The sequence below is a fragment of the Macrotis lagotis genome, chromosome 5 (genome assembly GCF_037893015.1).
Source record: "Macrotis lagotis isolate mMagLag1 chromosome 5, bilby.v1.9.chrom.fasta, whole genome shotgun sequence".
Classification (NCBI taxonomy): domain Eukaryota; kingdom Metazoa; phylum Chordata; class Mammalia; order Peramelemorphia; family Peramelidae; genus Macrotis; species Macrotis lagotis.
The window spans coordinates 183,702,956-183,727,018 of record NC_133662.1 but is presented as its reverse complement, the minus strand read 5'-3'; the positions used below and the strand labels follow the sequence as shown (position 1 = coordinate 183,727,018).

Below are 24,063 nucleotides of genomic sequence, written 5' to 3'. Positions count from 1 at the left end.
TAGATAGATTGCTGGGTCTTAAGTTAGGAAGACTCAGACACTTATTAGCTATGTGACCCTGGGCAAGTCAATTGACCCTGTTTTCTCCAGTTTCCTCTTCTGTAAAATGATCTGGAGAAGGAAATGACAGTCTACTCCAGTGTCATTGCCAAGAAAACCCAAAATGGGTCACAAAGAAATAGCCACAACTGAACAACAGCAGCTGTTTAATGGATTGATGAGTAATTAATGAGAATATTTAGAATGCTATAAATCTCAGGATAGAAATAATTGTGCTTATTAATTGGAATTTCTTCTAAACTTACATTATAAAGATCTACCTATTGTGTAATTCTTTCCATCATAATGAACTTTTCTACAAATATTTCTTACGTTGTTGAAGGATACTGAACCTGCCTTTATTAATAGTTAATATTAAAGCTGTCATATGGAGATATATTAATAGGATTTTTTCTGTTCGTTAAAAATAAGATCTTTTTCATTATATAGCATTTAAATGTTTTGGTTTTTGGAATGTAGTGGACATTTTCAAGCCCGAGACAAGGTGGTGTTTGACTTTCAGTCGCCCAGGAAAGTGGAATTCTTTATCCCTAGATATGCCATATATAGTTTAAAGTACAAAATAATTAATTTCAGACTTGCTCACAAATCTTTTCACTGAGTGCTTTCCCTTGGACAATAGTTATCATGTCTTCTTGTTCTCCTACTTTTCAGACTACCCAATATTAGTCTCCTTTGCTGGTTCATCATCCAAATCATGCGTCTTTTAGTGTAGGTGTTTCCCAAAGCTTTGCTTCCCTACTCTTTTTATTTCTCTCCTCTCCAGCCCCCAGTCTGTCTTGAACTTCAATGCTATATTAGTAGCTGCCTAGTGGATTCTTAAACTGTATTTCTAGAAACATTTTAAATTCATTATGTTCAAAATAACTCTTCCCTCAAAAAAACCTCAAGTTTGGTATTGAATGCACCATCATTCTTCCATCTTCCAGATTTGTAACTCATAATTTGGCTAGTCTTGTCTTTCTACCCCCATATAATCTATCCACTTTTATAATTTTGCTCTAATATGCCAGCTACAGTCTTAATTTTGGCCTTCACAGAGCTTTTAATCGGTCTCTTTCTCAAACCTCTCCCTACTCTTATCTTCCACACTGTCACTCTTTTAATCCTTCAATTCAGTGACCTCCTATTGAGGCTAGAATTATAATAACCTTTTCTGTTAAGCCTTCAAAACCCTTAATGAACTGAAACTTATTTTCCAGGTCTTTTCCACCTTCTTTACTCTGTGATCCAGACAAACTCGTCTTCTCTCTCTTCTTCACAGAGGATACTTTATCTCCTGTTTCCCTTCACATGTTTTCTTTTGCACTAGCCATCTCTCATGCCTAGAACATATTTCTCCTCACCTCCACCTTATTGATTGTTTTTATTTTGTCAAGATATGGCTTAAGCAACATCTATTTTTCTTATCTCTACTTCCAGTGCTCTCATACTATTGTATTTAGTTACATTGCTGGTACAAATAGTTTCATTCTTTGTATTTTATTCCTATTTATTTAGCACACTACTGATTTCAAATACTTTTTGATTCTTTCCTTCCCTTTTAAAATTTTGCTTAGCTGAGTAACCTCAAAATTTAGTTCTGTTAATTCTAATTATATGGATGTGCTATTCTGTAGAAGTTTTATACTTAAATATGAAAAAAAGGACTCTAAAGTCTCCTTCCATTTAAAACCATTGTATAGTTCTTTACTTTCCATGAAGTATTTCCTTTAAATAATTTTTTCTTGTTAAATAAAACAACAAAATAAGAAACTACCTTGAATTTTATTTAAAGTTGAATCTGGATAATTGCTTCAGTTTTCTCTTTTAAATTGAATATAGTTTGTGTGAGTAATTGAGAGAATATGATCTATTTCCTTAAAATTGGTTCTTAGTTAAAAAACCTTTATCATTGTAAGTAGCATGTGTTTTTAGTCTCTTTTGACATTTTATGAAACATTCATTGATATTCTCTTTATGTCTAATACATTTTTTTCTGTGTTTAGTTACCAAAACTCTATGTAATAAACAAAGAATTCTAGGGTAGTGGGTAACAACTTTTAAAACTAAATACTGGGAGGGAATTCCTTAGGCTGTTAATTCATATGGAATAAGCCATAGGTTATATAGGTCAGAATCCTGGCAGGATAAATAAATCAAGGTTCATTAAAAGACCACTTTCCAGGTCATGGGCAAGCCCCTTTCCATAAGAAATGTATGTGGGTGGAAAGATTTAATAGAATTTTTCTGATATAATTTGTGTGCAGGAGAATGATACAAGTTTCCTTTAAAACTTGGGTTTTTATTTTTTTACTCTTAAAGCAAAGAATAGTAAAAATAGTAAAGTTAGATGGTTGTCGAATTTAGCAAAGCTATATGAACCATTTCCTCTCCATGACTCTTTGTATAAATTCAGAACTACTTTGTTACTAATAAAAGTCATTAACAAATGACTTGATAAACTTGGTTCACAGAATGTTAACATACACACCTACACACACAAAGATACTGAATGAATTTTGTCACTTTCAATAAAGAATTCAAAGTCTTTAGGATCTCCAACTCTCTACATCAGAGCCATAACTAGACATGAAAATATCCCAGAGTATTAACTGGAGTAGGGGGAAAACCCCCCAGATCCCCTAGAGATTCCTGGTCATCTTTGTATGGGCTCTTAACTTCCCATCAGATACTCTTGAGGCTTCTCTATTCCTTTCCCTCACCTTTCTTCAAGACATCTCTGACCCCTTTCCCCCTTTCCCCCATTCCTATATTCTTCTACTAAGGTTGTTCAGCCTTTCTGCCTGACAACACTCATCCATCTGTGTATGGGAAAAAAGGAAAGACAAACTGTTTTCTGAGTAAATTTTTTTTTTTTTTTTTTTAGGTTTTTGCAAGGCAAACAGGGTTAAGTGGCTTGCCCAAGGCCACACAGCTAGGTAATTATGAGACAGGATTTGAACTCAGCTACTCCTGATTCCAGGGCCGATGCTTTATCTACTATGACACCTAGCCGCCCCTAAGTAAATCCTTTGATAGTTGGCTTGAAAATTCATACGTTCTGTTTTCCCTTTTGGGAGATTATTTGTGACCCAAATAAAAAGTTTTTTTCTTCTTTTAATTTAACTTTTTTACTAATCAGAATATTTTGTCCATATTCATCTATTTCACTTAATTTTTAAGTTTTGTTTATCTTTTTTAGTTAGATGTAATTTCTAATAATTCTCTTCATTTATGACAATTTCCCCTTCTTTACCTTAAACTCCTATTACCTGTATTTTATGTTTTTAAAATGTCATTATTTTTTTTTTAATTCCGAGAATTTATATTTTGGTACTAATTTTTTGGCAAATTTTTGTTGGTTTAATAGGGCTTTGTTGTACTGTTGTCCTGTGTCCAGTTGTACTTCATCCAGTTCTTGTCTACTTCTTATGGATAAAAGGATTTATAGGAAAATATAATTCTCCTCAGGACTGACTTGGCTATATTTAAAAATTTTTTTCTTGCCATTTTCTTCAATGAAATATTATTTATATTATATTATTTTTCTAATATTCTTTGACTCACATATTCTTCAGCATTGTTAGTCTCCAATTAGTTTTATTAAACAGTAAAGGTGTTTAATAACTTGTATTTGTTGCATTATCTTCCGGAAGAAATGTATTTCTTATTCCTGCTTTTCTGCTCTTTTTGTGAAATTTTTATGACCTTTTTTTTTTCTGTTAAGATGCATCTGAGCAATAGGCTTATTTCTTTTTGTTCCCACTCAATAATCAGTAGAAATTATATCTTTTCTGCACTTCTACTCAGTTTTTTCATGTTATTGTATTGAATCATCACAGAAGACATAATAATATCTAATAAACTTACGATAAGAAATTAAATGAATTAAAATTGAATGAAGCAGAGACATAGGATACTTGGTTTGGTTTTGAAATCTTTACTTCTCTTTATTAAACATTTGTTTTAACCTATAAAGCATGCTAAGTTTCATATTATATTCTGCCCTAAGTAAGTAGTAGAGTCCCTCTTGATATCCTCTTTACATCTATTTAATATTTAATTTTACATTAAACTTAGATTTCTTAGATCTAGTCTTTATAATACCAAATGGAATTCAAAATAGATTTTACCAAGAGAATGATGAAGTTAGGCTTTCTATTAAGCATGTTTAAAATAAAATTTTGATTGAGTTCTTCAGATTTTCTTGGCCCTTATCTAGAAAAACTTATCCAGATAAGCCACCTTAATAAGAGCCTGTGAAATTTATTCAGTATACAGATTAAGTTCCACCTCTGACTGTTATACCCAAAGTTGGTTTCCAAAGTTGTTGAATCTTTTGTACTGAGTCATTAAACCACACAGAACAAGAAGTGGGTAATAATTCTGTTTCATATCATCTGGGAAGGAAATCAGGATGTGAAGCATATTGTAATTGTTGGCACTTTGTACTGTCTTCTTGACCTTGTTTTCTTCTTTTTTTTTTTGGTCTTCCTTTTTTCTCTCTGAGGATCTTATTTTTCTTTTATTTTCCCTCAGTATTCTAAGCATGCTTTTAATTTTGTTTTCATTTTAAGCTACTTTTACTTCTCATTTCTTAGTTTTTTTTTCCTTTCCATGCCTTTTTCAACTAAAGATGCTGCTTCACTCTTCCCTTTCTTTTGTGCCCTTCCCCCTGTTTGGGGCCTTTTAATAATCCCAGCACATTTATGCTTTTAAATATTTTGTCCACTTCTGACTCCAGCTGAAACCCAAAACATTGTGGACAGAAACTAATCAATATTCTAGTAAGTTGATTACTTTTAAATGTTTTCTATGTAAGGCATTTCTCTAGCAGGAGAGCAGACCATAGAAGAGTTTCTGGGAATAAGATAGTTCTTGCTTTATTTAAATTTGCATTATGTAAATTCAGCTTTACAATTAAGAAATTCTGAAAGAAACCTGCATCCAGAAAAATTTTAGACAGGTTCCTTACACAAAGCAAACATTGCAGGCTAAGACTCTGTATGAAGCAGGCAGCATGGTGGTGGGAAGCCAAGAAGCGTCTTTGAAGTCATTTCCCACGTGTTTGCAGATCGGGTGATCCTGAGCTCACTATAGTGATCCTTATAGTTTTATTCTTGCCGATGGAAAAAGTGCTCTTGAGGGGAAGAGTGAACTATCTTATAAGTGTAAGTCAATCAGTTGAAAATGAAAAATGAAAATCACTAGCATGTGGTGTTGACTGGATTACATAGGCAGTGCTTGCATGAAGTCAGCTCATCTATTGAAACAAAGAGAAAGAGCTGTTCTAGGGATAAAGAAGCTGTGAGAATAGAGGACCAGACCCAGAAAAATATTCTAAGTCTCTTTGAAAATGTAAAGAGAAAGTACCCTAAAGGAACACAGGTGTTAACAGCAAGCATTTTACACAATTTAAAAACCCTGCCTGATGTTATATAATGGGCAAATGTCAGGAGAGACTGCTAGGGCAGATATTGAAGCAGCAAAAAAGTTACCAGAATTCCTGTAAAAAATAATAGATGAGGGTCCTTACTTGCCAGAGCAATCTATCTTCTCCCTAACATTCCCCCATTATTGTAATCTATGGAATTTCAACATCTAATTATTTAATCACTACATTTGCCTGGGCAGTTGCAGCTTTGGCTGCAGATAAGGACTTGGCAATGAGAGATTTCTGGAAGTCCTGTCATATTTACCACACAATTCTGAATTTTGCTAAGGTACGGGATAATATAACAGAAACATGTTTGTGGAGAGTTTGAAGAGAAGGTTGGGGAACATTGAGGTTCATTTTTGTTTCTTGTAGACTCCCCTTGGAGGAACTGCAAAGGACAGACAACAAGCACCATTCCTGCTGCAATGTGCTTCAGTGGACCTGAGTTTGAATTTCTTCCTTATCTTTGTGACTGGGGCTAGATCACTTAAATTCTTTGGGCCTCAATTTTCTTTAAAAAGTTTTCATATAGTTCTTAGATAAATGAACTCATATCTTCTATAAGAAAACTAATTCTCAATCTGAAAAAATTTAATGCAAACTTGAAGGATAGATAGAATAAAAAGAGGCTATTTCACAATCGAGAACAATACAAGCAAAGAAAGATACAGATATCAGGATGAGCTTTTAGATGAATGAAATATTAAGTTGGACAATTGAATAAGTACAGAAGTTGTATTTTGGGGAGTGATTGGATAGGTAGAATTGTGTTGAACACTTTTAAAAACAAGGCAGATGTTTAAAATTTCACATGTTTGTAGACCACTGAAGTTTTATTGTTTTTGTTTTTGTTTTGAGCGTAGAGTGACATTGTAAAGGTGGTAACACTGTATGGAATAGGAATTGGAGAGAAAGGTGCCATGGATCCAGTTTTCAGTAGCAGATTTTGAAAAGTTGAGTTACCTTCCTCATGTAAAGTTTTAAAGTAGGAATTGATAACAAATACAAAAGTATTTAAGGAGGAATTGATAGACAGGACTAGCAGTAAATCTTGGATGTAATAGGTCTTGAATATTGGATTTATGATAAAGGAGATGGAGAGAAATAAGTGAAAGATTATTCCAAATTTTAATTCTAGGTGACTGGAATAATGATGAGATTAGGGAAGCCAGGAAGGAAAAACTGAGGCAACAGTAGTGTCTTCATGAATTTGATGTTATTTTTGGAACTTCCAATAGACTGTTGAATTAAAGATGATAGTTATAAAACTGAAAATGGAAGGGACTGTCAAGGAGAATGTGGAGAAAAAGGAGTAAACAAACATGAAATGGATGATTTCTGATCCAGAATGAATGGAGGAAACAGAAGTTATCTTCAGAATAGTGTGATTGTATAGCATCAAAGAGCCGTGAAGGGGATGAGGAGGACGATTTCAAGGAGAAGGAATTGCCAACCTTTTCAAATGTAGGAGTTGTGAAAATCAAAGGAACACTTGAATGTTATTTTATATGGTATTTATCTTTAGGTGAAATATAGTATCACTAACAATATTTGGCACATTTTGCCTCAAGGGAATAAAATCTGCTTTTCCAGGAGAATGGGCTTAATGAATCGGATTAATTTCTGACTACTTGTATAATTTCTCTAATTGAATGTTATGCTACTAAAACTTTTTTTTTTTTTGGAATGTGAGATTCTTGTTTGTCTGCTTCTTTGTATAACTGTTGAGTGGTTGGTCTTAAATGAACAGTTTAAGTACTGGGAGCATCAAGAGACCCAATTTGGGTTCACAGTGAAATGATAAAACTAAACAATTACTACAGTTGTGACTTCAGTCCCCAACAAAATTAATTAATTCTCTTGAATATTGTAAGTGTTCTTATTGTAAAAACATATAACCTACCCTCTGGAGCATGTCAGGAAACATGTCCTTTTGTTATTCCCTATTCTCTTGTAGTCTTCTTACAATAAATAATTTGTTGTCGTTTTCATTTAACCATCTCCAAGGAATAGTTACATTGAAATAATTCACTGGGAAAATAGAGTAGGAGCTTGTAATGAACAATTATCATTACTATGTTATGTTATTCTTGCTGTGGTTGTGATTTTGTGAATGTAGAGTTTTTATATGCAGAAAAGCATTAAAATATGCATACCTTCCTTCTTCATATTAGCAGCATTTATATTGAGAAATGTGATGGTGCCCATCCTTCAAGGTTTTTTCAGTGTTTTCTTTAGAGATATAAAGTAGGGCAAAAAATTAGAGAGAAACATGCAAACAGCTAGGATACAGATACAAGGTAATGTGAGAGAAGGCGTTGGAAGCTGGAGGTCAGGGGGATGGGGGATAAGGAAAGACCTCTTGTAGTTGTAGGTGGGATTTGGGCTGTCTTGAAGGAAGTCAAGTCAACTAAAGGCTGAAGGTTAGCAGGAAGAGCTTTGCAGATGTGGACATTGGCCAATGTCACATCCAGAGCTGGAAGAAGGAGGTGAGAGATGGGTCTTCTGTAACACAGTGAATGGGTGCTGAAGAGGTGAAGTATCACAAGACCCAGTGGGTGGATTTCACTTTGGAGTTTTGAGACTCGTCTTTGTATCCTGCCTTGGGCACTAAGTATCTGGAGGATATTACCTTCTTTTCCAGCGATTTGTTTTATGTGAAATTGTGAAATAATAATTATATTACTTAACTCATAGAATTGTGATAAAGAATGAGTTTTGCAAACCTTTCAGTGTTTTTTGTGAGTGTTTGTTATTAAATATACCTTATTCAAAAAAGTGATTTAGAACTTGTGAAAATCCTGACCCTGCAGCCAGTCATTATTCTGGAGGCTCAGATAGGATCTGAAATGAGTTGTAAACTAGTGGTACTTCTTAGCCTCTGGAAAGATGAACCCTTCTTTTGTGGAAAAAAGATAGAATGTTTCTTTGTGAACTAGAATAATTCACATAAGTATATTTCATATAGTGTTTGCTAACATTGCTGAGTTTCTTCTAACTTTGCATACTAAATTATATACACTGATTCATGACTGCTGTACATTTCTCAAAAAGGTTTGAAGTGCTTCACAAACTCAAATGACCTTTTTTTGTCATCAAGTCATTTTGTCCTATCTCCTGTCCCCATGCCTTTGCTCTCAATCTTTACTCTGTCTGGAATACATTTTCTCCTCCTCTCCACCTCTTAAAATTCTTAGCTTCTTTTTACTTATCTGAAATTCCATTTCCTGAGGGTAGTTTGGAACTAGGGTGTGTGTGTGTGTGTGTGTGTGTGTGTGTGTGTGTGTGTGTGTGTGTGTGTGTTGTATTTTTTTGGATGCACTGGCTTCTTCTCATATTTTTGTTTAATGTTGTGTCATGGTAATAGTCATACAAAAGAGTATTCCTTGGAAACAATGTAACAGACCACAGACTACCTTCTGTGGGGGTGGGGGGAGGGAAGCAAGAATAGGGGAAACATTATAAAACTCAAAATAAATAAAATCTTTCTTAAAAAAAGTATTCCTTGGTTTAGGTATAAATCTCATTCCTTTTTTTGCTTTCTTTCAGGTCTGACAGATGAAAAAGTGAAGGCCTATCTTTCTCTTCACCCCCAGGTACTTGATGAATTTGTTTCTGAAAGTGTAAGTGCTGAGACAGTTGAGAAATGGCTGAAGAGGAAAAACAACAAACAAGAAGGTAAGATTTGGTATAGAATGAGTGTGCAAATTTCAAATGGAATAAGTTTTTTTGATTTGTTTTATTTTCATTTTGTTTTACTTCCATTGCAAAAGAAAAGATACCTCCAGTGCATGTACTATAGATTACATCACAAAATAAATCTATACATGTACGATTAACTTTGAATAACTATTTACACATCAAATCAGGATTCTGGAATGCAGCTATTCCACTTTAGGAAAAGAATGAGTCCGGTAAAGAAAGGATAATATAGTGTGGTGGGAAGAGCACTGGATTTCAAGTAGGAAGAGTTCGGTTTGAATCCTAACTTCTGTGTACTGCCTTTCTGACAGGACAAACCAGTTCACTTCTTTGTGTCTCATTTTCTTTATATGTAAAATTAGGGGATTAGAGAAGGTAAATTCTAATCTATCTAGCTTTAAAACCTGTAAGCCTATTGTGTCAGTAGTATACTCTTGCAGACCTTATCCTAAGTCACTCTGCTCAATTTGATTCCTTAGGGTCTTTCCTTTTTTTTTCCGTTGCCTCAATATCAGTCATTGGTGATGAAGACTCTAATTTCATTTAATTAGTTTATAACAGTTGGCATTGATAAAAGGATAGATGCTGGGAAGGAATATGCAGGATATAAATTAGACTGTGCCCTCTGTAGAAACTTCTTCCCTCTAGCACCCAGGCCTTCACTAATTCTTCAATTCTTCACTAATCAAGAATTTGCCAAAGAATATTCATTTCACCATTTTCACTTCCAAATGTGGTGCATGAAGGTAGTGGAGAAGACATCCTGGTACAAATTCTGATTCCTTGCCCAGTGCCTTTATCTTGACTTTGGCAAAGTGGACTAAGCGAGTAGTCTTCCCCCCTCTTCCCACCAGGAGGCTTGCAGCCATTCTTAATTCCTCACTTGAATGCAGCCAACAGGAAAGAAAAATGAAGGGCTTCTGTTACTACCTTTGCACGCACATGCACTTCTGAATCAACTACCAGTCAAAAAGACAAGCCCTAAACTGAAAACAGTCTCTGAAGTGAAGCTGAGAAGTGGAATCCCCTAACTTTTTAAATGCCTCATTACTTCCAGAAGCAGGCTCATGCAAAATACAATGAAATCTCTGAAAAATGCAAAATCTCATGTAATCCTACTTGATGATGGGATTGAGTTCTCTTTTGTGATGTGTAGTCAGTGTTAAGCCTGACTTTGTTCAGTGTTTTTAAGGATTGGGTATACTGTCTCTAGAGCCAGTACACTGTAAATAATAAACCAAAAAATAATTACAATTCCTTACATGTGTACATTAAAATGTCACATTGATATTAACATCTTCGCATGCCAATTAATTAAGCTCTGTCAGCCATCCAAGAATAATGATAGTTCAAAATGTATGACTTATGCATTTTATTTTTTTAATTTATTTTTTTATTCTCATTTTGTACAAATGTTTTTTTACATTAATAAAATATACTTGTTTACAAGTAAACAAAGTACCCCCCCCATGAATATAGATAGACTTGCTTGGACGAAAAAGTAAAGGGGAGAGAAAAAAAATTAAAATTAAAAAAAATAATAGTAATAATTGTAGGTATGGCCAGGTGGCACAATGGACAAAGCACCAGCTCTGGAGCCACGAGCACCCAAGTCCATATCCAGCCTTGTAAACCCAATAATCTCCCAGCCATGTGACATGCAAGCCACCAGATCCCCACTGCCCTGTAAAAAACAAAAAGAAGGAAAAAAAAAAGACCCAAAATAAAATAAAATAGTAATAATAGTTTGCAGACAGAGCATTGGCCCTTGAGCCAGGAGCACCTGGGTCCGAATCCGGCCCCAGACACCCAAAGATCACCCTGCTATGTGGCCCCAGGCAGGCCACCCAGCCCCACTTGCCCTGCACCCTCCCCCAAATAATAATAACAAAAAATGTGCTTCAGTCTTTGTTCCAACACCATCAACTCTGTCGTGGGTGGATCATATTCTTTATGATAAGTCCATCACAAAAGTTACTTCCATATTTTTCCAACATTGCCATTGCTGATCGCAACTCCCTCCTTTCTTATTTCTCCACTACCATGTACTATATTTTCTCTCTCCTTTCACTCTGACTCTGCTGTAGGGTCGGTGAGTGGCGCAGCAGACAGATCCCTAGCCCTGGGGCCAAGAAGCCCTGAGCCCCCATACCACTCCTTAGGCCCAGAATCCACCTGGCCCTATGGTCCTGGGCAGGCCATCCAATCCCAGCCCCTTGCAAGAAGTAAAAAAGAAAATGTGTTATATCTGACCACTCTCCCCCCATGGTCCATCCTCTCCTCCTTTATTCACATCCCCACCCCTTCCCCCTGCTCCCCCCTCCTTCTTACTCCAGGTGCCTACACCCCATTGAGTATATATGCTGTTTCCTCTCCTAGCCATCTCTGATGAGAGCAAAGGTTCCCTCATTCCCCCTTGCCTCCCCCCTTCCATATCATTGCAATAGCTCATTGTAATAAAAAAAATCTTATTATGTAAAATATCTTGAACTATTCCCCCTCTCCTTTTTCTTTCTCCCATTTCCCTTTTTTTCCTATTGACTCCATTTTTACACCATATTTTATCTTCGAATTCAGCTTTCTCCTGTGCTTCAACTATAAAAGCTCCCTCTACCTGCTCTGTTAATTGAGATGGTTCATATGAATATTATCAGTATCATTTTTCTACACATGCAGTTCATCCTCATTAAGTCCCTCATATTTCCCCCCTCTCCTCCAATCTTCATGCTTCACCTGCTTCCTGTATCTGAAGATCAAACCTTCTGAAGTTCAGCTCTGGCCATTCCAAAAGGAACCTTTGAAATTCCCCTTCATTGAAAGTCCATCTTTTTCCCTGGAAGAGGACATTCAGCCTTGCTGGGTAGTTCATTCTTGGCTGCATTCTAAGCTCTTTTGCCTTCCAGTATATTGTATTCCAAGCCCTACGAGCTTCCAATGTAGTCTTGTGTAATCCTGACTGCAGCTTCACGATATTTGAGCTGTGTCCTTCTGGCTGCTTGTAATATTTTCTCTTTGACTTGGGAGTTCTGGAACTTGGCTATAATATTCCTGGGGATTGGTTTTTTTGGGATCTCTTTCTCGGGGGGGATCGGTGGATTCTCTCCATTTCTATTTTGCCCTCTGCTTCTAGAATATCAGAGCAATTTTCCTGTAGTAATTCTTTGAGAATGATGTCAAGGCTCTTTTCCTGATCATGACTTTCAGGTATTCCAGTAATTTTTAAATTATCTTTCCTAAGTCTGTTTTCCATATTAGTTGTTCTTTCAATGAGATATTTCACATTTTCTTCTAATTTTTCATTTTTTTGGTTTTGAAGTATTGATTCCTGATTTCTGGTAAATTCATCAATCTCCCTGAATTCTATTCTTTGTCTGAAGGATTTGTCCTCCTCAGAGAGTTTTCTTATCTCTTTTTCCATCTGGCCAATTTTGCTTTTTAAAGCATTCTTCTCCTCAATAACTTTTTGAACTGTTTTATCCATTTGACCTAAGCTGTTTTTTAGCATGCTATTTTCTTCAGCATTTTTTTGTATTTCCTTGACTAAGCTGCTGACTTCATTTTCATGTTTTTCCTGCATCTCTCTCCTTTTCTTTTCCCAGTTTTTCTTCCAACTCCCTCATTTGATTTACAGTCTTTTTTTGAGCTCTGTCATAGCCTGAGCCCAATTTCTGTTTTATCTTGGAGTATTTAAATGCAGGAGCTTGTGCTTCCTTATCTTCAGACTGAGTGTTTTGATCCTTCTTGGGCTCACAGGCAAAATATTTCTCAGTGGTGTTCCTCTTGTTTCTCTGCTTGCTCATTTTCCCAGCCTAAGCCTGTTTTGGGGGTGTGTCCTTAGTTTTTGGGACACTTCCACAAGAATCTCAGTGTGAGAGGCTCTGTCTACCCTCCTGGTCTGTGAATGACCATATGTGCCCCCCTCTGCCATGGGCTGAGGTGGGGGGGGGGCTGCTGTTCTATGGGGGGGGCCTAGACTGGGATCAGGATCTGAATGTGGTCAGAGCCCCAGAGTCCTGTTCCAGGGGCAGAGGACAGAGCTCCGCAGTCTCTCTCTCTTTGCTCCCCTCCCTCGGTTCAATGGGCTTAAGCCCCGGGGGCTCCTGCTTACTCGCTCTGCCTGCTTCTGTTTTCCTCCAGGAGGCTGAAGTTCTTTGGCTCTGGTGGGCAGCCCCTCCGACCCTGGGGAGCAGAGCCTTTCTGCTCTTTTCCAGGTTACCTTGAGTAAGAGAACTGCCTCACTGGGTCCCTTTGTGGGTTCTGTCTCTGGAAAGTTTAGTTAGAGTCCTTAGCTGATGAATTTTATCAGAGAGCTCATAAGACTAGATCCCTTCATGTTGCCATCTTGGCTCTGTCCCCAACTTATGCATTTTAAATCTACTTTCCGTCTGGCAGAAAGTGAGTATCATGCTTCATTTCTGGTCCTCTTGGAACTGGAATTTATCATATCATTTTAAAGTTCTTTTTGAAATGTTGAAATTTCTTACTTATGCTCATTTCCCTCTGCATCAGTTCATAGAAGTCTTCCCAGTTTTCTCTGAAATTGTTTTGTCATTTCCTTTGGGAAAGTAAAATTCCACTGTAGTTGTGTAACATAGTTTCTGATTTTTTCCTAAAGCTTATGATTTTTTTTTTTTGCTGCTACCAGTAGAGCTCTTATAAATATCTTTGGGTATTTTAATCACTTTCCTTTTTTTTTTCTAGGTCTCTTCAAGATTTATGCTTAGTAGTAGCATTGTAGGGTTAAAGGATTTATATATATATTATATATAATATATATTAGTCATTCTCCCATACAACTTTAAATATGCAAACTGCTTTGTGTTTTGTTATATCTAGTACAAAATAATAGAGGCATAAGCAAATACATTTTCCCTTAAAGGTTAGAATGATTTTTTAAATAATGATGAGAATATTAGAATATATTATATTAGTATGTGTTTGATATTGTTGCTCAAATAAATATACATTTGGCAAAAGTCAATTCCTCATTTCTAAAAATTTCTTTTGCTTATTGTATTTTTTCCCCAATTACATGTCATGAAATTTTTAAGCATTCATTTCTTCAAGATTTTTGAATTTCAGCTTTTCTTTCTTCCTCCCTTCTCTCTCCTCTTCTGAAATGGCAGGCAGTTTTATATGTGGAAAATGTATTTCCATATTAATCTCAGTTGTGGAAGAAGAAACTAATCAAAAGAAAAAAAAGCCACAAATAAGAATAAAGTAAATGAAAAAAAATTACTCTGCATTCAGAGTCCATCAGTTCTTAATCTGGATATAGATGGCAGAATTTTTTTAAAATAATGCATAACATTGGTACCAAAAGGTTTGTAGAATAATTCTTTGATGAATTATGTATATAAACAAATCAGAAATAGGATGATTAAAATCTTAAAATAGAATTGAATTAAAGTCTAAAATTAAGGCTAATTTGTAATACAACTTAACTTTGAGGGGATGGAAAACCCAAAATATTTGGCAAAAATTTGAGATCTGACATTTTAAAAATTTGGCCATGATTTTAACATGGTACATTTTTTAGGTTTTTTTTTTTGCAAGGCAAATGGGGTTAAGTGGCTTGCCCAAGGCCACATAGTGTCTGAGACCGGATTTGAACCCAGGTACTCCTGACTCCAAGGCCGGTGCTTTATCCACTATGTCACCTAGCCGCCCCAACATGGTACATTTTTAAAGATACAAAATAAAGTGATATTCAACTTGTCTTAACACATGAAAATGTATTTAGCAAAAGTATGCAATATATATGAACTGTGAAACCATTTAAGGAAACTGAAAGAATAATAAATATAAATTTATGGTAACTAAGTATTGAAAGCATCATTTGAATTTTCAGATAAGTTTATTTGTATTTTGCTATATCCCAAAACTGTCTTTTTAGATTGTCAAAGTTACTCATGTGAACTTGAACAAATTGTTCTCTTAACTCGGTTTTCTCATCTGAAAAATGAGAAAGTTACAAATTAAATGACTTTTGAGTTTCATTCCAGCTCTAAATGTATGATTCAGTAATCTTTATTGCATACTTTAAAGAGTAGTATTCCTCTAGGAATAGGTTCTGTTTTTGTTTCTTTTTAGTCCAGACCTGATTTTAACAGTCATAGAAACATTCATATTGTGGAAAATCCCCCATTGATGCAAATCTTAACTCAGATTAGATGACTTTTCCAGTCACACAGCTAGGACTTGAACTCAAGTCCTGCTGAATCTGAGACTCGTTCTCTATTCAAATATTCCTCCATGCTCTCTCTGTGCAGTTGTCTTTCTTATTAGAATTATTCATTGTAGGAGTCTTTTAAGCAGTGAGTTCCTGTAGAACATGGGAGCCTATCTTTTGGATCAAATAATTCTATCAGTAAAATTATTTGAGTACATTTTTAGGGGGAATTTAATTTGTTCATTTTCTCAGTTTGCAATTTCTTTGTTTTACCTGTCCAGTTATTCAAATAAGGAAAGAAGAAGAAGAAAGGGACAGATATTTTGAGCTCTCACTTCTTTGTATTTGTCTAAAGTTGTTTGTTTCTCAATGGAGAACTGCATGGCAAAGAAAGTTAGAACTAAAGGATTAGCAACATATTGAATGCTGAAGAGTAATGCTACTAAGCATTTATTTGAATTTCACCTGTTACACTTGAGAGCACCACTATAGAATGTGTGGTGAAAAGATCCCCTCTTTGGGACTCAGGCTCTAATCTTGATTCTGTCTCTTAATGCTTTTGTAATCTTGTGAAAATCATTTCCACTTTTCCTACTACAGCTCTGTCATTTGTAGAACAAGGCAGGTTGGATTAGATTATCTCTAAGGTCCCTGATTGAACATTTATTTAATTTTTAATTTTACTTTATTTTTCTCCATCTTTATAGGCTTCTGTTGTTTCCCTGTGAAATTATCTTCATTTCACAAATATGAAATCCTGATATAACTTTCTTAAGGTCATAAAGCTGGTGGTTAGATACCAAGTCAGAGGCAGAATCAATATCTCCTGACTCCTGTTCTTGTGCCATATTAATTTTATTTCCATTCATTTTGGGTGTTAAGAAACCTATGTATTTCTTTAAAGGGTGTGAAGTCTGTGATGTCATCTGTTATGTAGGGAATTTTTGAGGCTGTTGGACTGCAGGGTGGATAGAGCAACAACTCTGGAGTCAGGAAGACCTGAGTTCAAATCTCATACTTGCTAGCTGTGTGACCTTGGGCAAGTCACTTAACCCCATTGTCTTGCAAAAACCAAAGAGAGAGAGAGAGAGAGAGAGAGAGAGAGAGAGAGAGAGAGAGAGAGAGAAGAGAGAGAGAGAAACTTTATGGTTTATGTTATTTATAGTTTTGAGTACTCATTTAGTTCTGAACATTTTTAAAAGTTATATAAAATATATAACAATCAACTGATCAACAAGAATTTATTAAGTACTTACTTGATATTCCACCCACTGTGAGAAGTGCAGATAGATAACAAACATAAAAGCGAAATGAACTTTATCCTTAGGGTGTTGTTAGTCTTTCAGTCAAGTCTTATTCAGAGAAAATGTGTAGAGTATATAAGCATATATGCTAAATATGTACAAACTAAATAGAAGGCAGCTTTGTCAGGAAAGTTCTCAAGGAGGAAAGGGGGTTGAGCCCAGATTTGAAAGGCAGTTTCCCTGAGAGTACATTTCAGGCAAAGGCATGGAAATGGGTGATGGAAAGCTGTGTCTGCAGAGACAAAGATTGGTATGTCAGAACTGAAGAGTATGGGAAGGTGATAGGAACAGAGAGGCTAGAAACTTTCAAGGCAAAGTTCTTGATTTAATCAGATGTCTCTTTTTTCTCCACCAAGGTCAATACCTCATCACCCGTTCCCCTGAACATTGTGATTACCTCCTAGCTTTGTTTCTACTCATTTTCAATCCACCCAACTGGGATTTTTCTAAAGCACAAGGCTCATGGCTCCCTACTTAATAATGTCCACTGTTGGCATTTAATCTTCCCTTTGCATACTCCCTGGTACACCTTTGATGACTGTCTTGTTGCTTTTCCTACATGATACCCCATTTCTTATGTTTGTGCCTTTCCACTCAGTGTCCGCATCCCTAGAATGCCCTTCTCCTTCACCTCTGTATCCTAGACCTCCCTGGCTTTCTTTAAGACTCTTCTCAGACTCCACCCCTTAAAGAAAATCTTTTCTGGTCCCCTTAGTGGCTTACTCTTTATTGTCTGCAAAGGGCAAGGCTTATCAAGCTTGGTACCTTGTTAATTGAAGTTTATTGTTGGGGGGGGGAAAGGAGACACATGCAAGTCATTCAATAATTAACAAAAGGAGATTTGCTTAACTAGAAGGAGTATTCTAGTAAGAGACTGCATGCATATAGCTTAGATTCAACTTCCCTCATTTCCATATTAAAATTCCTCTGTTCATCTGGGCAGGATGGAGTGATTTTTTGCATAGTCTTAGAATTTAGATAAGCCTGGGCCTTTTGGTGAAGCCACTTTAGTTTAGACTACTAGGATTTTAGTCTACTAAGACTACTAGGAACCTACTAAGGGATATAGAGCTTAAACCCTGGACTTCTGGACCAATCAAATGCTAACAGACAGCTTTGTGGCCTTTCAGGGTAACTTAGCTTAACCCATCTGGCAAGGGGAATGGGAAATCTTAGAATTTAGAAGGCTACTACTTGTCAACTACCTTTAGGCTATTTACATTTTTCTTATTTAGTCCCCCAATAAGTGATTAATAAATGCTTATTGATTGATTGATATATTGTTTTCCTGATTTAACTTTATTCTGCTTTAGTTACATAGGTCTTTCAATGCTTCTTTGAATTTTTTTTTATTTAAGGTAATGGGGTTAAGAGTGACTTGCCCAAGGTCCCACAGCTGGGCAATTAATTAAGTGTCTGAGACTGGACTTGTAGGACCAATGCTCTATCCAATGTGCCATCTAGCTATCCCCCCCTTCTTTGAATTCTAAATAGTCTATGAAATTTATTATTTTGCATGCCTTTTTAGGCAGTGAATTTATTTCTAGTTTTTTTTTCAATCTTCAACATTACTCTTTGAATTTTATTGGTAATATAATTGAATTTCAGAAGGGACTTTTTGTCAGACATAGTAATTAAATGCAAAAGAATAACTCTAAAGGTGATTCTAGGCAGAATTGTGCTTTAAAAATATTTTGACAGCTGTGCAGAGGATAGATTATGAAAGAGAAGGACAGATGAATTAGAAAACTAGTGATGAGTGGTGAGGGCACAAACTAAGATGGTGGCTATGTGAGTTTAGAGAAAGGAGCATGTGCTTGTGTAAATTCTTAGTTTTTTTTTTTGCCAGGCAGTGGGGGTTAAGTGGCTTGCCCAAGGCCACACGGCTAGGTAATTATTATGTGTCTGAGCCGGATTTGAACTCAGGTACTCCTGACTCCAGGGCCGGTGCTCTATCCACTGTGCCACCTAGCCGCCCCGTAAATTCTTAATGCTTAGCAACTGGTTGGATATGAGAAAGAAAAGAAGAGTGAGAAATCTAGGTGATATGAAATATGTAAAACTGGACAACTTAAAAGGATTGTGATGCTTTTAGACAAATTGGTAAATATATTTCTACATGGGAAAAAAGAGAGAGAAAGAAAGGGATAACAGAACTATGTCATCATAGAATATACAGAATCTTAAATTTTTATTCTTAGAAATGTGAAATTAGCAGTGGGGGACTTGTATTAGGAGAAGCCTCTGCCTCATCATATACTAGGGCAAATCAGAAGGAGTAAAACTTAAATTTGATAGCCTTTGCCCAGTTAACCTTTTGCGAAACCTGAGTTTCATGAATCATTCTCCTTACCAAGAGGATTGAAGACTATTTATAAAGGTTAGGAGATTTGAGACCTTTGAAATAATCAGTCACTAGATGGGTAACATTTGAGGTTTCAGGGAAGTTTTTTTCTTCTTTGACATTGTAATGTTTTTGCATGTAATGGGGTAAGAATTATACCCAAAGATTCCTAGCAGTTGGGGATAATTTAGTTGAAGTGTAATGTACTATTGTGATTTCATTCAAATGGTCTCTTACCCTGGAGTTGGGAAGGGAAGGATTATTTTCCATGTTTCACTAATTTATTAGATGGGAACACATTTTTCTCTTAATCTAGAAGGATATAAAACATTTAGGAGAGTAATTATACTTGAAAAATCACATAACAACAGCATAATAAAAGTCTGGCAACTTAAATACTCTACTGATGTTAGGAGCCAATTATTATGGGGGGGGAAGAAAGTTTTGGAAGATAATTGGAATAGCAGACATGACTTGGGGTGCAAAATGAAGCAGGGCAGAGATGAAACAATAGAATTTTGTCAAGTAATTTTGCTGGTAATTTTAAACTTTTTTTCTACAATATAAAAGACAACTCTACACATGGACTTAATTGGACAACATCAAAATCCTGTGCAAACTAGGATGGAGAAGCTCTAACAAGACCTGTGGCTCAGTCATGAGCCGCTTATTACAAAATTTAGGCTTAAATTGAAGAAAATAGGGAAATAGGTATTATATTTATTTAAATAATATCCAATATAAATATGAAGGTGATGAATTAATTTAAGGGATTAGACATGGTAGATAAATTACCTGAAGGTCTATGAATACATAGAGGTTCATGATATTAGGAGGCAGCAACAACATAAAAAATTCCAAAGGAAAAAGAAGAGCAAGAAAGCAAATTTGTATTTGATCAGACTTCACAAAAGTTGAGGAAAGAAGGAAAGCAAAAGGTAAAGAAGAATCTAACTATATATACACCCAACTGAATGCAGAATTCCAGAGAACATATAGAAGAAAGTATTTGAAAGGGAAAAAGAAATTCTTGAAAAAAATTAGAGATATCAGGGGCAGCTAGGTGGCGCAATAGATAAAACATGGACCCTGGAGTCAAGAGGACCTGAGTTAATCCAGCCTCAGACACTTAATAATTACCTAGCTGTGTGACCTTGGGCAAGCCACTTAACCCCATTTCCTCGCCAAAAAAAAAGAAAATTAGAGATATCAAAGCATCATTTCATGCAAAAAATGGGGAGCATAAAAGATGAAAATGGAAGGAACTTAACAAAAGTAAAAAGAGTTCAAGAAACAGGAAAGAATATGCAGAACTCTGCAAGATATATTTTAATATCACTAATATCCAAGATGATATGGTTACTGATCTAGAGTCATATATCTTGGAAACTGAAGCCACATGGACATTAAAAAGCATTGCTAATAGTAAGAGACTAGTGGAGGTGATGGAATTCCAGTCAAGCTATTTCAAATCCTAGAAGATAATGCTGTTAAAGGTGCTATACTTAGTACTCCAGAAAATCTGGAAAACTCGACAGTGGCTAATGGATTGGAAAAGATAAGTTTTATGTCTAGTATACTCTTAGAGAAGAGCTGTATAAAAGAATGTCAAAATTACCAGTCTACTCATTTCACTCACCAGAAAGGTTATGCTTAAGATTCTGAAACCTAGGCCTCAGTGGTATGTTAACCAAAAATTATCAGAAAAGGAGGCTAGTTTTCAAAGAGACAGTGGAACAAGAGATCAAAGTACCAATATTTGCTGGATTATGGAGAAAGGAAGAGAGCTCCAGAAAAGTATCTTTTAAGTCTGTGACTGTGTGGATCACAGTAAAATGTGGCAAATCCTCAAAGATCTAGGAGCAACAGATCATGTTATTTGTCTTCTGAGAAACCTGTATATGGGTCAAAAAATCTAAAATGTGGCAAATCCTCAAAGATCTAGGAGTAACAGATCATGTTATTTGTCTTCTGAGAAACCTGTATATGGGTCAAAAAATCCATGTATAGTTCAGTTAGAACTGAAGGTGGATAAGTGATTAGGAGAGAGAAAGGAATACAATGAGGTTTTATATTGTCACTCTATTTAACTTTTATGCAGAGTACAGAATGTGAAATGCCAGTTGGATGAATTGAAAGCCAAAATTAAAGTTGCTGGGAGAAATATTAGCCATCTCAGATATGTAGAAAGTAAAGAAAGCAGAGGTGGCAGTTTTATCTCAGACAAAGCAAAAGCAAAACTAAACCTAGTTGAAAGAGATAATCAGGGAATCTGCATTTTGGTAAATGCCATAGTCACTGTGGTGACATTTAATATTTTATAACAGGTTTATCTGATGAAGGTTCATTTCTCAAATATATAGTAAAGTGAGTCATATTTATAAGAAAATAAGGGCCATTCCCCAGATGATAACTGGTCAAAAGATATGAAGAGACCCTTTTTCGGGAAGAAGAAATCAAAGCTATCTATAATCATTTTTAAAAATGCTCTAAATTACTCTTGATTAGAGAGAAGCAAGTTAAAACAACTCTAAGATGCCACCTCACACTTATCAAAAATGACAAATACTCAGAGTATTTAATTAAACATTAATGAAATATTGGTAGAGCAGTGAACTGATCCAGTCATTATGGAGAACAATATCAATATCCTATGTCCAAAGAGCTATAAAAGTGATAATAATCCAACAATACCACTAATAGGGACTGTACCCTAAAGAGGTCAAAAGAAAAGGACACACACACACACACACACACACATACACACAGACACAGACAGACATAATTAGCAGCTCTTTTAGGGTGGTAAAGAATTGGAAATTGAGAGGGTGCACATCATTTGAGTAATGATTGAACAAGTTTGAACATAAGATTGTGATGGAGTGCTATTTTACTAATGATCAGAGGAAAATGATCAGAGGGAGGAAAAAACTGTAATAAGACCCATGCTGTCTGATGCAAAATGAATTGGGAAGATCATTGTGTTCAATAACAGCAATGTTGTTTATGATTAACTGTGAAATACTTAGCTAATCTGATCAAAAGTAATCCAAGTCAGTTCCAAAGGGCTCATGATGAAAAAAAGCTGTCTTGAGAGGAAGAACTGATGAACAAAAGTGCAAGGCATAATTTCTCCACCTTCCTTCCTTCCTTCCTTCCTTCCTTCCTTCCTTCCTTCCTTCCTTCCTTCCTTCCTTCCTTCCTTCCTTCCTTCCTTCCTTCCTTCCTTCCTTCCTTCCTGCTGTTTTGTGATATGGCAATATGTTTTACATGTTTTCTCTGTGAATCTCAATTACCTGGGTTCTAAAGCTATTATTTACTAAAACTTAGGTGCATTATTCTTAGATTCCTGAAAGGGGGTAATTATTCCAAAGCATTATTTAAATAAAATCTTGAGAGAACTATAGAGGCAATATGCTAGAGTAATTAGAGGACTAGCCTTTAGCATTAGGTTGACCTAGTTATTAGGAGATATGCTGGACTGTATCAGGAATAATAATGGGCTTGCAAGGAGGGTGGCAGAGGACCACAGAAAAACCTGTCAGGGAAACTACCTAACTTCTTAGTTTTAGACTATTCTGCATCAAAATGACATAACTTTTTGAAATGTAAGACTCATTACTTGCTCGGTGAGGCTATATTTGACTGTCTCTCATTAGATCCAGCAGGGAAGGGCTCCAACAGAAATGAAATTTGATGATAACTTGTAAAAAGAAGCTTCAAGCCATTCTGACTCCAGGTCAATGCTGTAGTATATCAGATCTTTCTGAGTATTGACCCTGAACTTCCCTTTGTCATCAGTCATTTATTTCTTAGGACTGACTAATGAATCCTAGGATGAATTGGTTTCTATGTAGCTAGATGATTGATAACCCTTCAATTCTTTGTTCTTGTTGCACTGCATATCTAGCTCAGTCTTTGCGTGATCCTGTCCTGAGTTTATGAAACAAACTCCTAAGTTTCCATCAGCTCTATTGTGGCCTTTGGGGGGAATCCATACAATTTAGAAGGGTGTATTTGGAGATGGAGTTTGAGTTACATCTAATTGGGCCTGGTAGTTTGAAGATGAGCTCTAGTTAGTTGAGTAGTGATCTGCCAGCACACTTCATTATTGGATATAATGTCCAAAAACTGAGGGGCGCACCAGAAGTAGGAAACAAGGAAAGTCAATGAAATTGGGAGCTCGAGGAACCCTAATTGCATGGGATCTTAAGGATTCTACAGGGTGTCCTTCTACCTACTCTTCTTACTCCTTGAGTTGGAGCTTCTTAGGAGAAATGAAACCCTAGCTTTGGAAAAACATGTCCAATAGTCCTAAATCTGAACTACTATTTCCCCTGGTGATCAGAACAGATAGAACTCAACCATTAAAGGGGCGCCATCAGCTCAATATTTTGTTAATACTAATATGTATTCTATGTACTGAACTATGTACAAGTACTGTAGTCGTGATCAGTTTCTACCATTCTTGTTCATTCTCTTGGATCACCTAGACCAATTTGTTTTTCTTCAAATTGCACTCTTAGGTAATGAGTGCATGGAAGGCCTATTAATTAATAATAAAAAAAAGGCCTGCCCTAGCCAATAAAATTATTTTTGGTGATGTTAAGGCTCTGGATTGACCCAGTATTATTATTTAGCACTTCATGAACTACATTTTCTGGACCTGTTAATGCCACGAAGTGACAGTATTACTTGAATATACTTATCTGAGCCCGATGTCTGGCCTATCTTACTCAGATCCTCCTTGCATGCTTGCAGGGACATCAATTGCTCTTTTAGACTGTAGAAGATCCAGTTAAATTAGAAGTTCCTAGAGCATCTAATAGGCTGGTAGTGATAAAAATAGACCTACTGAATTCACTTTTACCTGTCTCAGTAAACTACTTAGAATAAAGAACCATTGTGTTCAAGACTAGGGCAATGATTGTTCCACTTTACAGTATGACATTGTTTCATAACTGAAGTATTCTCTTTTTTTTTTTTCTGGTCACATTTGAAAAATCTCATTGATAAGTTAGGCAGTAACCAAGATTGTAAAAAGCCTGAGACCTTGCTGAAA

At 35.9% G+C, this 24,063-nt stretch overlaps 1 protein-coding gene across 4 annotated transcripts in view; it reads left to right on the top strand.

Moving 5' to 3' along the window:
• PDE10A (phosphodiesterase 10A) overlaps positions 1 to 24,063 on the top strand; it is a 394,590-nt gene that overhangs the window by 133,756 nt on the left and 236,771 nt on the right. For all 4 annotated transcript variants that reach the window (XR_012468598.1, XM_074188006.1, XM_074188008.1 and 1 more), the window contains exon 2: positions 9,029 to 9,157. Coding sequence is in view for 3 of the 4 variants with exons in the window: in XM_074188006.1 (XP_074044107.1) it covers positions 9,029 to 9,157 (129 nt within the window). In the remaining variant the exon portion in view is untranslated. The remainder of the gene's footprint in view (positions 1 to 9,028; positions 9,158 to 24,063) is intronic.